General features: G+C 43.7%; 1 protein-coding gene across 2 annotated transcripts in view; it reads right to left on the reverse strand.

Moving 5' to 3' along the window:
- PPP2R5C (protein phosphatase 2 regulatory subunit B'gamma) overlaps positions 1-14,073 on the reverse strand; it is a 175,098-nt gene extending 161,025 nt beyond the window's left edge. The window contains exons 1-2 of one of the 2 annotated variants that reach the window (XM_045015782.1): positions 13,988-14,073; positions 5,355-5,420 (exon numbers count right to left, since the gene is read on the reverse strand). In XM_045015782.1, coding sequence (XP_044871717.1) covers positions 5,355-5,420; positions 13,988-14,059 — 138 coding nt within the window. In that variant the 5' untranslated portion in view covers positions 14,060-14,073. Of the gene's footprint in view, positions 1-5,354; positions 5,421-7,700; positions 7,885-13,987 lie in introns of those variants that run through there. The other variant, XM_045015783.1, reaches the window with a different exon arrangement.
- Positions 14,074-15,324: the final 1,251 nt, after the last annotated feature.

Here is a 15,324-nt window from a genome sequence, read left to right on the forward strand (position 1 = left end):
CGGCTCTCTACACAAACATCCCACACACAGATGGAATACAAGCTGTTAGGAACAGTATCCCTGATGATGACACAGCACAACTTGTTGCTGAGCTCTGTGACTTTATCCTCACGCACAATTATTTCAAATTTGGTGACAATATATACCTCCAGACCAGTGGCGCCGCCACGGGCTCCCGCATGGCCCCACAATATGCAAACATTTTTATGGCTGACCTGAAACAACGCTTCCTCAGCTCTCATCCACTCACACCCCTTCTCTACTTATGCTACACTGACAACATCATCATCTGGACCCATGAGAAGGAGACTCTGGAAGAATTCCACCATGATTTCAACAGCTTCCACCCCACCATCAACCTCAGCCTGGACCAATCTACACGGGAGGTCTACTTCCTAGACACCACAGTATAAATAAGTGATGGTCATGTTAACACCACCCTATACTAAAAAACCCACTGACTGCTATGCCTACCTTCATGCTTCCAGCTTCCACCCCGGACACACCACACGATCCATCATCTATAGCCAAGCGTTGAGGTATAACCGCATTTGCGCCAACCCATCAGACAGAGACCAACACCTACAAGATCTTCACCAAGCATTCTCAAAACTACGATATCCACATGAGGAAATAAGGAAACAAATCAACAGAGCCAGACGTGTACCCAGAAGCCTCCTGCTACAAGACAAGCCCAAGAAAGAAACCAACAGAACTCCACTGGCCATCACCTACAGTCCTCAGCTTAAACCACTCTAATGAATCATCAGTGATCTACAACCCATCCTGGACAATGATCCCTCGGTTTCACAGACCTTGAGAGGCAGGCCAGCCCTTGCCCACAGACAACCCACCAACCTTAAGCATATTCTCACCAGCAACCACACACCACACCATAACAACTCTTAATCAGGAACCAATCCATGCAACAAACCTCGATGCCAACTCTGCCCACATATCTACACCAGCGACACCATCACAGGACCTAACCAGATCAGCTACATCATCACTGGTTCATTCACCTGCACGTCCACCAATGTTATATACGCCATCATGTGCCAGCAATGCCCCTCTGCTATGTACATTGGCCAAACTGGACAGTCCCTTCGTAAAAGGATAAATGGACACAAGCCAGATATTAGGAATGGCAATATACAAAAACCTGTAGGAGAACACTTCAACCTCCCTGGCCACACAATAGCAGATCTAAAGGTAGCCATCTTACAGCAAAAAAAACTTCAGGACCAGACTTCAAAGAGAAACTGCTGAGCTTCAGTTCATTTGCAAATTTGACACCATCAGATCAGAATTAAACAAAGACTGTGAATAGCAAGTCAACTACAAAAGCAGTTTCTCCTCCCTTGGTGTCCACACCTCAACTGCTAGAAGAGGGCCTCACCCTTCCTGATTGAATTAACCTCGTTATCTCCAGACTGATTCTTGCCTGCATATTTATACCTGTCTCTGGAAATTTCCATTACATGCATCTGACCAAGTGGGCATTCACCCACGAAAGCTTATGCTCCAATACATCTGTTAAGTCTTTAAGGTGTCACAGGACTCTTGTTACTTTTTTGGGAAATTCAGCACATAAATTGTATACCTCTTACTACAAATAAATATAACCTCATGAAACAACCAAGTCTTCAATATGTTGACTTTCTATGCATGCATATAGCAGATTAGCATACATCTTGGTTAGTTATTTGCCTTAAAATGGTAACTCTGCAACACACTATCCTCTTATATTACAAGATGTAGAAATATTCTGTTAGTAAAGCTGCTAAAACAGTCAAGTAAGCTTTCAGGTTTTCAAGATTTTTCTTGTGGTTTTACCTTGTAGACGGAAGATGCTAAGCACATCATATATTCAGGCCACATCCTTGTCACTGTCCCTTCCCCATCCTATTCTCCCTCTTTCACCACAAAGAATTTTCAGTAATTTAGGATTGTGCCTGTGCTGCTCCTTCACATAATACTTCACAATAGGTGCCACCAGGAGTAACACACAAGAGCTGTAGCATGCTCTTCCCCTGAGAAATTCACCTGCCAGGTAACTTTTTTTTTTTAAATGTAAAAGAAGTAACCCAGATCAAATAAATTAGCAAATACAGTAAGAAATCATGAAAGAAAAGTACATTTCCATCCAATATATGGTATTAAGTTAAAGATACAGGGGTCAAACCAATTTACAAGAGAGATTCAGAGTATTCATTGATTTGCATAATCTGCTACAGATTTGACTGCCTATCGATGAAGGCTTCACTTATACTAGCTAAAGTATTATTTCCCTTTGCCAAACTTCTAATCACAACTCAACATGAATTCATCAATGAGCACATTATGACTAGATTACTCAGTTGTTAGCTATAAATAAACTGACCCTGATAATATGTATCTCATAGTACCTTTCTGCTCATGACAAAAAATGAAAACTCAATGAAGCTCACCAGAAAAATAATCATCACTTCCCAAGATAAAAATACATAGTATTCCTGTGTCTCATAATTCTTGGATGGGAATGGAAGGAGGGCAAAAATATTATTTTATATAGCAGAGAAACAAATGTTTGAACTAACACATTTACAAACAAGACTATAGAAGTGAATGAGCTTTTCAGTGAAGCAGTTTTTCAGACGAGCACTGACACATTTTAGGGAATTTCAAAACCTACTCAAACAGAGTTTGAAATTTCCAAATGGAAAGATTCTATGTAATGCTAGGTCTCCAGGAAATGTGGGAAGGCAAATGAGTAGCAATTTAATTGACCCACTTGAAGCCATCACATCTAGCTGGCTGACAAAGGTAAAAGTGAAGCAGCAAGAGAGAGGAACAAAAGCATTAACAGCAGAATTGTTAGTCAGAAGTGGAACAGTTCAGAGTATGGTTTTAAAAATTATAGAAATTTAAAGGCAGAAAGGGTCCTCCAGAGATCATCTAGTACACCCCTCTGTGCTGAGGAAGCACCACGTATACCGTCCTAGACCATACCTGACAGGTGTTTGCCCAACCCGTTTTAAAAAACCTCCAGTGATGGGGATTCCAAAACCTCCATTGGAAGCCCATTCCAATTCTTTTTACAGTTAGGCAATTTTTCCTAGTATCTAACCTAAACCTCCCTTGTCGCAAATTAAGCCCATTGTTTCTTGTTTTAATTTCAGTGCACTTGGAGAGCAATTGATCACTGTCTTCTTCATAACAGCCCTTTACAGTTTAAAAGACTTATCAGGTCCCGTTTCAGTCCTTTCTTCATAGGTCAGGTTTTCTAAACCTTTTATCATTTTTGTTGCTCTTCTCTGGACTCTCTCCATTTGTCCATGTCTTTCTTGAAGTGTAGCACCCAAAACTGGACACAGAACTCAAAGTGAGACTTCTCCAGTGTTGGGCAGATCAGGACAATTACCTCCCTTGTATTATACAACACTCCTGTTAATATACTCAGAATGATATTAGCCTTTTTAGCAACTGTATCAGATTGTACAACTGATATTCAATTTGTGATCTACTATACTCCCAGATCCTTTTCGGTGTTACCACCACCTACTCAGTTATTCCCCATCTGAAGTTGTGTATTTGATTTTCTTCTACTTTTCGCTTATCGTTAATGAATTTCATCTTGATTTCAGAACAATTTTTCAATTTGTCAAGGTCATTTTGAATTCTAATCCTATTCCCCCAAAGTACTAGCAATCCCTCCCATTGCAGAAGTCATAAGAGAAAAAAGTGGCAGCCCATGAACAAGACTGTTACACAAGTCTAGGATCTCTTGACAGCTTGGAAGAGGCCACTGCCACTTGAAAGAGATGGACTAGCATTTAGTTCATGAATGAAGAGAGCTATTGGCAACAGAGAGAAGACGACATAGAAGTTGAAAAACTGGGGCACCTTAAAAGAAAAAGACAGGCCCTTTACCTGACAAAAGGGTTAGAGGAAGGAAAAATTACTCCTTAGGGAATTCTGTGCAAAATAAAATAAATAAATTCTACACACAATATTTTAAAATCCTGCAAATTTTATTTGTCAATAAATAAACGTAGAGGCTCCACCATGGCAGTGGGGAGCATAGACCACCAGCTGCACTGAGCTGGGAGATCACCCTGCAACTGCCACTGTACCCCTTCCCCCCGCAGACACGGATTCAGTGGTGAGGCTGACCTGGCCCTGACACGGAGCCTGGAGCCTTGCCCTTCCGCACCAGGTATGGACAGGCAGGCTCAGCCCAGCAGGATCCAAGTGGGGATGGGCTCTGTAGGGAGGGATCCAGGTGTGGGGTGAAAGGGTTCTGGGTGGGGCAATCTGGGTGTGGGCAGCTCAGGGGTGTGTGTCCAGGTGCAGTGTGGATCTGGATGCACAAGGGCTCAATTGGAGGGTTCCAGGTGCAGAGGCAACAGGACTCTGCAGGAGGGTTCAGGTTATGGTGGTTGGGGATCAGCAGGGAGGGTCTGGGTGTGCAAGGGAATGGGGCTTGGCATGGGAGGTCTGGGTGTGAGGGGGCCCAAATGCTGGGGGAATGGAGGTCTGGGTGTAGCTGGCTGAGACTCAGTGTGGTAGAAGTCTGGATGCAGGGGGCTCAACAGGGTGGTCCAAGTGCAGATGGGGTGGGTCTCCTCAGGGTGGGGTGCATTCAAGGGGGTTCCGGATGCAGGGGGTGGGGGTTCAGCAGACGGAAGGAGGAAGCAAGGTGTGAATGTGTGCAGAGCTTTCTGTAGCCAGGTAGATTTCAGGGGGTAGGTCTCACCCAGCCCCTCCTTGAAAGGGAAGAGCAAGTCCAGTCCTCCCTTGCCCCAGCCCAGTCAGGACTAGTAGCTGAGCCCAGCACAGGGTAGAAGCCACCGCCTGGGGCATCCCTAGCCCACACTGCTTCCCTGCCATGATTTATCTCCCCACTGGCTGCTCCAGGAACCCAAAACGACACGCCCATGCTGTTGGGGAGGGGTGCTTCCCTATCCTTCCACATCAGAAAGTAATTTTTCTGCAGGGAAGCAAGGAAATCTGTGGGGGACTTGAACTTTGCATGCAGAATTCCCTCAGGAGTAAAAGGTGCATGCCTACAGTAGTTGACATACAGAGGTAGCCAGTGGAGGGGGAAAAAAAGAGCTGTTGGGAGTAGAAACTAAGTGATCAAGGACCAGCCATAGTTGATTATATTTTGAGTAATTTCCCTGAAGGCACTTTCCAAAAGTTATATTCAGCTTTGACAGGAAAGATGTTTTACAAAGAAGTCCTAATGGTTTCCAAAAAACCAAACCTCTGCCATCTCTAAGTTATATCAATGTGGGAAAGACTATACATAATCTTGAAAAGTCTTCCCAAATATTCTCACAAAGAAGACTGCATGCTGTAGCAATAATTACCTCATGTTCTTGGTTATCTTGTCCATCTTTACCACTTTTTCCACTTTTGCCCAATTTTGCAGGTTCCTGAAAATTAAAGAGATTTATACATTTTCCCAGCTTCAAGCTTAATTTCAAACATAATCAAATATGCTTTCAGTCAAGTAACTGATTGTCCAGAGAACTACATAAAAATATGCACTACAGAAGATTAGTAAGGCCCATAAATTTAACTATTATACTATTACAATTTTAGTATCAGAAATTCCACAAATACTTAACACTTTTCACCTTCAAAATACTTTAGAAACATTAGTTATTTCTCACAAAATACCAATAAGCAATTTACATCAATAAATCTTATATCCATTTATATCTAATAAAACAGAGGCAAAGAGTGCAAATGGTATGCACCAGGCAACAGAGAATCAGCCTTCGTTTACCCTTGTTTTTTAGCCCCTAGTGTAGCTTTGAAGCCTGGGTAGGCTGTTCCAGTGCAAGTTACGGTTTATACTGCTCTACCATGTCTATATAGGTGTTTGCATCTGTGTAGCTACAACAGCAGCTAAAACCCCAGTGTTAAAGCTAGGTCTGTAACCCAAGAGTTTCTCCTCACTTCGAATCCTGCACTTAGACTACATCCAGCCCCTATTTCTCTCACTACAGGGTAAAGGAAACAAAAGAAATACAAACATTAACATAGTCTACAACTTTTTTGGAGCAGTGGGGCATCTTTATTTTAATGCACAAAAATCAATACATTCATAAGACACAGACAAATCCATGAGTAACTGATTTTAAACTAAAAGCAGCAAAGAATCCTGTGGCACCTTATAGACTAACAGACTAGTCTATCAGGTGCCACAGGACTCTTTGCTGCTTTTACAGGTCCAGACTAACACGGCTACCCCTCTGATACTTGATTTTAAACTGATGTGGAAATGCTAAAAGACTGCCTGAAATCAAAGGAATGGAGGAAGTATCTAGTGGAACAGGCACAGAATGGCAGTCAGGAGCTCTGGGTTCCACTCCTGTCTTTGAATATCAGGAGGTAGCCGTGTTAGTCTGTAGCCACAAAAACAACAAGGAGTCCCGTGGCACCTTAAAGACTAACAGATTTATTTGGTTTCAGAGTAGCAGCCATGTTAGTCTGTATCCGCAAAAAACAGGAGTACTTGTGGCACCTTAAAGACTAACAAATTTATTTTAGCATGCGCTTTCGTGAGCTGCAGCTCACTTCTTCGGATGGGCATAAGCTTTCGTGGGTAAAAAACCTCACTTCTTCAGATGCAACTCCTGGCTTTAACACTAACTCCCTCTAATGGTTTTCTAGCTGTACATGGCCCTGATCTTCGTATCTGGGCACCTTCCATGTAAAATCAACAACAGTAGTGAATAGGGTGACCAGATGTCCCTATTTTATAGGGACAGTCCTGATTTCGGGTTTTTTTTCTTATATAGGCTCCTATTACCCCCCACCCCAATTTTTCGCATTTACTGTCTGGTCACCCTAGTAGTGAAATCCCCAGTGGACTTCATGGAATCTCTGGCACTTCTTCCTTTTTTGAGGTAATCACTACTCTGCCTCAGTTGCTCTGTTTGTAAAATGGGACCAATGTTACCACACTGGGTCGGGAGGAGATTACAAATCTCAAGCAATGCTTGCAAACTGTTTTTGGATGGTTCTAGGAACACAGCTTCAAGCAGCACAGTATTCAAAAATCAAAGCAATACCGTAATAAAGCTACCCAGGAAAGTGCTGTAGATGCCAACCTTAAAAATAGCCTCCCCCCAGAGACCTGCCCCCCTTTAAAATTACTCCCTCCCACGCAAAGTAGAGATACCCACCTTGCCCCAAATTAAGAGATCTCCTAACAACTCACTCCTCCTACGTACACCCGATAAAATAGCCACCCGCTGCTACTCCCGTACCCGAGCAATTACCCCTTCACGCCCCCAAGAAATCCCCTCCGCCCCGAACCCCTGGTGCTGCTGAATCCCGGTCTCCCCCCGAGGTCGGATGGGGGCGAATCGGGCCCCAGAAATTGGGTGAGGAGACGCAGCATCGGCGGGGCTAGGCCCACCGCCCACCCGCAAGGAGCGCCCCCTCCCACGCCGCCTCACCGGCTCCCCCTCCCCGCCCCCTCCCACGGGGAGCACCCGGGAGTCCCCCGGCAGCCTCCGCCCGGACCGACCCGCCCCCGCCCCTCTCTTCCCTCCACCGCCAGGACCTGCCCAGCTCCCCCCACAACTCGCCACCCCTCAGCGGCTCTGCCTCCGGGCCCCGCTCCCGCAGGGGCCTGCTCCCCTGGCCCGCCCCGCGAGGAGCTCCCCGGGCCTTCAGCGCCCCCGGCCGGGCGGACTCGCCTTCTCCTTCTTGGTTTTATTCGGCATGGCCGGTCGGTTGGGCGCCCGGGCCGGAGCGGCGCAGCCTCCAGGGGTCCCCGCTCGGAGTCCTCGCTGCGACTCCCCCACCCCACTCAGGCTCTTCCCCTTCTCCGGCTCCCAGCGGCGGCAGCCTTGCCTCCGCCCGGCCGAGCCGGGACGCCGCTTCGCCATTGGCTGTCCCCCGTCACGTGGGATCAACGTTCCCCCCTCCTCCCCTCTGTGAGCTAGGGGGCGGGGCTGTCTCCATCCCGGCGCACAGCGGCGGCTTGAGGGAGTTGGTAGCGCCTGGAGAGCGGCCTCCTGCCTGGGGCTCACGCCCCGCCGCTAGAGCCGCTCCCCTCCCCTCAGCGGTTCAGATGGACCCAGGCAGAACCGCCCCCCCCCGCCAGGACCGGAGCAGAGTCGTTTCCCCGACTCAGCCAGGCTGGGGTAGAGCCGCCCACTGTGACTGAGCCAGCCGTACCTACCCCCCCCCCCCCGGCCTGAGCCGCCTCCCTGGGTGGTGGTGACATGGGCTCAGCTTTTCGGCTTGTATCTTGACTTGTGCAGAAGTCGGTCTAAGACCCACTCCCCCATTGATCATAATAGAGGCTGAAGAGGCCCAGCATCTCTTGGGTTTAGGTACCCCAGCATGTGAACACAATTAACTGATAAGGAGAAGGTGCACTCTGCATGGGCATCCTGCTATTTTAAATGCATTATCCTTTTTCTTTCAGGGAAGTTTTCAAGTTTAGTGAAACATGCATTTTTCCGCTAGGCCCACTGCTCTGCAAAGATTATAATTTGAAAACAGGAGCTACTTTTTAATCCATCCAAACCAAATATAAAAAAGCATCAAAACAACCCTGAACAAATGATCATCTTTTTTCTTTCATGCTTCTCTTAAAATTATTTGTATTACTGTAGTGCCTTGGAGTCCTGCTCAAGGACCTGACTTAATTGTGTGATTTGCTGTAAAACTACAGAACAAAATGATGATTCCTACCCCAAGGAGCATACAATTTAGGCATAAAACAAGAGACAACAGTCACAGGGAGTACAAGAAAACAACCATACTGGTCAGCCTGATATGCAGTGGTCTCAGCACACTAGTCTAGTTGTAAATTTTTTTTGGTAGGCCTTATAGAAAAAAAGTTTGAAGGAGGATTGTGTGTTAGCTTTGCAAACATTTATGGAAGCCTCCTCCCACTCATGTGGAGCAGCATGGGAGAAAGTACCAAGGTGTTTGAGAATCTAACAAGTAGGGAACAGAAGAGTGGGGTGGGGCTAAGAAAAGGATTTTTGCAGCAGAATACTGAATGGATATGAGCAGAGTAAGGAAATATTTGTCAAGGCCAGCTTTTGCAGTAATCAAGATGCAAGAAGAAAGCCTGAACAAGAGTTTCAACTGTGTGGATAGATGGGAAAAATAGGTGTTAAAAACATCCAACTAAAATTTTGTCAAATGTTCTTTTGACCCAAAATTACATTTCAGTTGAGAAAAAGCAGAAGAAAATTTACCCCACAGAGTAATGTTGTCAGAACATTAGGTGTCTGAAAACTAGGAATGAAAGTGCTTATTTATCTGTAATTATAGCACTGCTATAAAGGGTTGGTAAAATGTACTAAATGCTTAGAAGCCAGTGGCCAGTATGGAAGGTAAAAAGGCCTTTTCCCACTCCCAAACAGTGAGTACCACAGGCAACACTGGTGAGAAGCTCAGACCTCAGTTCTAGTTCCTGGGATTCCTAATAGTTATTTCACATTTTGTAGAGTGCAATTTAAAAAAGATGGCACTGCATCTGCTAAAATTTGGAAGGTTGTCTTTGTGACCACCAGGCTAGAAACTTTTATTTTGTGAAAAGTCTCATCTTCCCTCCTATCCCACTTGTTATGGAAAGCATCTCAGTCACCAGTAACAGTTAAGTGACTGGATTTTTCCAGACCTGGTATAATATATGCAATAATCAGTGGGCTGAGGTCAGGGGCGGCTCCAGTCCCCAGCACGCCAAGCGCGTGCATGGGGCGGCATGCCGCGGGGGGCGCTCCGCCGGTCGCCGGTAGGGCGGCAGGCGGCTCCGGTGGACCTCCCGTAGGCGTGCCTGCAGAGGGTCTGCTGGTCCCGCGGCTCCGGTGGACCTCCCGCAGGCGTGCCTGCGGAGGGTCCGCTGGTCCTGCGGCTCCGGTGGACCTCCCGCAGGCGTCTAGAGCCGCCCCTGGCTAAGGTGACTGATAAAAGATACAATTCTATTTGTTCTAGTGACTTCCTAAACTGTGAGATCAAACAAGTGATTTATATATTCACCATAACATTAAAACTAAAGTATTTCCAATTGTACTATTAAATCACAAGTATTGTGTTAACAGATGGGAGTGACTATGCAAAAAAGGAGATGTTAATATGAATATGATTATACTAGTATAGCTGTGTTAATGTCTGAGCATGCCCAGTATAAACTAGATGTGTCTGGAAGCCAGAACAGATTACTGAATTGGGAGTTGCTGCAGTTAGCTGTTGTGCCTTCTCTCCAATATGCCTTCGAAACGCTTCCTAAACACCACAACCAATACTTTGTTTTAGAATATATGGATTGAATAGTTTAAACTTGCAAAACATTTAAAGCACCAAAATATCTAGCTGTTATAAACAAATAAAATTGTTTAAGAATAGGTTGATATTGGACAAAAATGTCCAGTATGCCTCTGAAAGAAGCAAATTTATTCATCTAGTTCTGCTCATCTTTATTGGGCATTCCTTTATTTTTTTTTAAATCCCTTTCAGAGTTTGTCTACCCCCAGAAGTTTCACTGGTTTAAATACAGATGTGATGTTAAACTGATGCACTCCACCCACAGGACAAAGAGTAGAGGATCTAGTGAATAATTATCATTGTATGCTAGCCTCAACTATCAACACAGTGATCCCCAAACAGACCATTCCTTCCTGTCATCCACACACATCTCCTTGGATTTCTATCACCCTGTGCCAGATGAAGAGAGAGTCAAAAATTCAAGCACCAACGCTAGAAAATAAAGGCTGAAACAGACACATTGAACAAAGAATTTCTCCAAGCCTATGCCTCAGATGAAGCTGCCAAATCCTGCCCCTAAGAAGTGATTAAGGGTGCTAAACCACTTTATCAATCCTGAGTGCCTACAGACCACGATAAAACCGAGCACCATACACTGCAAAGAATTATCATCCTACTTGGCCAAAAAGATTTCACACTTTTGGGAAAGCTTCTCAAATAGCATGGATTTTTCTAACTCTTTACAAATTACAGTTCAATAATTCTTTGGGTGTACCTATCTGGGTACCAACTCCCACTGAATTCTATTTATATCCATTCTCTTGAGTAAGGCTCTGTCCTGCTGACATGGTCTGCTGTGCTGTAAAGGTTAAACAGTAATTTATTCAGAGCTATATACAAATCAAATTCTCCTAGAGGAAATCAACAGCCTAATTTCAGAACTGCACATATTTACAAAACATAATATATCAGTGCAACTGGATTGTTATGAATGACCAGATAGATTCATAGATTTTAAGGCCAGAAGGAACCATTGTGATCATCTAGCCTGACCTCTTGCATAACATAGAACTTCCCTGTATTAATTCCTCCTTAAAGTTCAGTAGTTGCCCTTGAACTACAACATATCTTTTAGAAAAACATCCAGTATGGATTTTAAAATTTTCACTGATGGAGAATCCACCATACCCTTGTAAGTTGTTCCAATGATTAATTTTCCTTCATTGTTAATCTTTTGTCTTATTTCTAGTATGAATTTGTCTAGCTTCAACATCTAGCCATTGGTTCTTGTTATTCTTTTGTCTACTACACTGAAGAGCCCTTATTTATCCAATTTCTACTTCACATATAGGTACTTATAGCCTGTGATCAAATCACTCCTTAACCTTCTCTTGGGTAAGATAAATAGATTGAGCTCCTTAAGTCTTTTACTATAAGGCATGTTTTCCAATCCTTTAGTCATTCTCATGGCTCTTCTCTGAACCCTCTCCAATTTATCAACATCCTTCTTGCAGTGTGTGGGCACCAACTTTCCCTGGCCCGTCCCGGCCCTGCCCTGACTCCACCCTTTCCCCGCCCTGCCCCACCCCCATTCCAACCCCTTCCCCAAATTCCCTGCCCCAACTCCACCCCCTCCCTGCCCTTATTGGACCCCTTCCCCAAATCCCCGCCCCGGCCCCGCCTCTTCCTCGAGCACGCCATGTTCTCCTTCCTCCCCCCTCCCTCCCAGGTGCATGAAACAGCTGTTTTGCGGCACAAGCACTGGGAGCTAGGGGGGAAACGCGGGCACACAGTGCACTCAGGGGAGGAGGCAGAGTGGAGAGGGAGTGGGGAGCTGCCAGTGGGTGCTGTGCACCCACCAAGTTTTCCCCATGGGTGCTCCAGCCCTGGAGCACCCACGGAGTTGGCGCCTATGAGTGTATATACCAGAACTGAATATAATATTCCAGTAGCAGTCATACCAGTGCCAAATACAGAAGTACTATAGCCTCCCTATTTCTACTCAATATTCCTCTGTTTACTCATCCAAGGATTGCATAAGCCTTCTTGACCACAGCATTGCACTAGCAGCTCATATTCAACTGATTATCCACCATGAACCCCATGTCTTTTTCAGAATCACTGCTTCCCAGGATAGAGTCTCTCATCCTGTAAGTATGGCCTACATTCTTTGTTCCTAGCTGTATGACCTGACATTTAGCCATATTGAAATGTATATTGTTTGCATGCACTCATCTTACTAAGTGATCCAGATTGCTCTGTTTCAGTGACCTGTCCTTTTCATTATTTACTACTCCCCCAATGTTTATGTCACCTGCAAACTAATTTTATGTTTTCTTTATGGTCACTGATAAAAATGTTAAATAGTATAGAACCAAAAACTGATCTCTGAGGAACCCCACTAGAAGCGCACCAACCCAATGATATTCTATTTACAGTTACATTCTGAGGCCTATCGATTAGCCAGCTTTTAATGCAATTTAGTATGTGCCATGTTAATTTTATATCTTTCTAGGTTTTTAATCAAGAAGTTGTGCAGTTAAATGCTTCACTGGAGTCTAAGTATATTTCATTAACACTATTCACTTCATCAACCAAACTGAAATCTCTTTAGAAAAAGATACCAAGTTAGTGTGACAGGATCTATTTTTCATAAGTCCACATTGATTGTCATTAATTATATTACCCTCCTTTAATTTTTTATTCATCGAATCTCTTAGCTGCTGCTCTGTTATCTTGCCCGCAATTGATGTTAGACTGAAAGGCCTACAGTTACTTGGGTCATCCTGCTTACCTTTTTTAATATTGGCACAACACTAGCTTTCTTCCATTTTTCTGGAGCTTCCCCAGTATTCAAAAACTTATTGAAAATCAACATTAAGAGTCAAGAGAATTCATAGGCCAGCTCTTTTAAAACTCTCAGATGCAATTTATCCAGCCTTGCTGATTTAAAAATGTGTATCTTTAGTAACTGCTGCTTAACAACATCCTTAGTTACTGTTGGAGGGATAGTATTTCATCATCATATGATATCAATACATCATACATACATAGGGACAAGCTATCATGAATAAAACGGTACAGCCATAAACCTGCAGTCAATTGATGTGACAGAAGGTGGTATATTGTGTAACTGCATATCTTTTCCCCTTATTTTTTAATACAATTTGGGCTGGTCAACAATTCAAATAATGCTTAAGTATGATTAATTTTACTTCTTATATACAAAACTTAATTGGGAGCTTTAAAAACATCAGTTAAAATTTTGAAATAAAAACTGAAATAACTGAAAATACCTTTCTGGCATGCTACAAATTTCTTTGGGGAATGTCTCAAACCTGGTCTTTCTCAGACTTTTCTTTCCTTTCCTCCCTTCTTGTTAAACTATGAAAATTCAATTAAAATTGCAAAACGATGTTTTTTCCCCAACAGAAAATATTGAACAGTGTTTTGAAGCCCAGCAGCACTATGTAATAAGTTATTCACATAACCAGAGTGTTTAATAGAATGTTTAACTATTGGAATATTTTACACTTGCTATTAAACTTACTGCCTGTCCCTGAATAACTAGGCCCCCATAGGTAGTTATCAACATAGGACTGGAAATAAGATCATAGTTCACAATTGGGCCGAATGCTGCTGTATAACCATGTACCCTGTTGGAGGACAATATTGGTATATCCAAGGTACTCTCTAGATGCCCTCTTGTTGTACAGGAACCAGCTATTGGACTGATATTATTAGACATTACAGCTACCTGTTGCCTGTGCCCATTAACACACTTATTTCCGGACTCCCACGTGGCCGTCTCTAATGGAATTTGAGCCATCCTCTCCTGCCTCATGGGAATTGTCCCTTTATCCAAGGAAGAAAAGAAAATAATTGTTAACTCTTTTCCTAAAAATAATTCCTAAAACCAGTAAATGAGTGGTTTGTTCTTATCTGGAATACTGTATGTAGTACTAGTCACCTCCATTTCAAAAAAAGATATTGTAAAATTAAAGGGAGTTCAGAGAAGTTCAGATTAGGGGCAGGGGAAAACTCCCCTATGAAAAGAAAGAGATTGAAAAGATTGGGATTGTTTACCTTAAAAAGGAGATGAATAAGAGGGAACATGTTAGAAGTATACAAAATAACAAATGGTATAAAGCAGTGGTTCTGAACCAGGGGTATGTGTGGTACGCAGGGGTCTTCCAGCGGGTACGTTAACTCATCTAGATCAGTGTTTCTCAACCCGGGGGTTGTGACAACAGGGGAATCATGAGATGGGTTTAGGGGGGTCATAAGTGCAGGGCTGGTGTTAGGGGTTGGCAAACAGGGCATTTGCTGGGGCCCCACAAAGCTAAGTTACATGCTTCAGCCCCAGGCAGCAGGGCTTGGGCTTGGGCTTGAGCCCTGGGTAACAGGGCTCAGGCTTCAGACTCCTGAAAGGGGTACAGTAGTCTGGAAAGGTTGAGAACCACTGGTATAGAGAAGGTAGATCAGGAGTTTTTGGTCTCCTGTTTTATAAGACAGAGAGCAAGGAAACATTCAAAGAAATTAAAAATGGCAAATTCAAAACAGATAAAGGGAAATACTTCTTTTTTTACACAGTGCCTAGTTAGACTATGGAACTTATTACCACAGGATGTCAGTGAAGCCAAGATTTTAGCAAGATTAAAAAAAAATAGATTGGTTTCAGAGTGATAGCCATGTTAGTCTGTACCAGCAAAAACAATGAGGAGTCCTTGTGGCACCGTAGAGACTAACACATTTATTTGGGCATAAGCTTTCGTGGGCTAGAACCCACTTAATCAGATGCATGGAGTGGAAAATACAGTAGCAGGTATATATACATAGTATATGATAAGATGGGAGTTGCCTTACCAAGTGGGGGGTCAGTCTAACGAGACAATTCAATTAACAGTAGAATACCAAGGGAGGAAAAATCACTTTTGTAGTGGTAATGAGGGTGGCCCATTTCAAACAGTTGAAAAGAAGGTGTAAGTAACAGTAGGGGGAAATTAGTATAGGGAAATTAGATTTTGTAATGACCCATAGATTGGACATTTATAGGGACAACAAGAATATCCAGAGTTATAATAGTTAAAACAA

The sequence above is a fragment of the Mauremys mutica genome, chromosome 4, assembly GCF_020497125.1.
Source record: "Mauremys mutica isolate MM-2020 ecotype Southern chromosome 4, ASM2049712v1, whole genome shotgun sequence".
Lineage (NCBI taxonomy): Eukaryota > Metazoa > Chordata > Testudines > Geoemydidae > Mauremys > Mauremys mutica.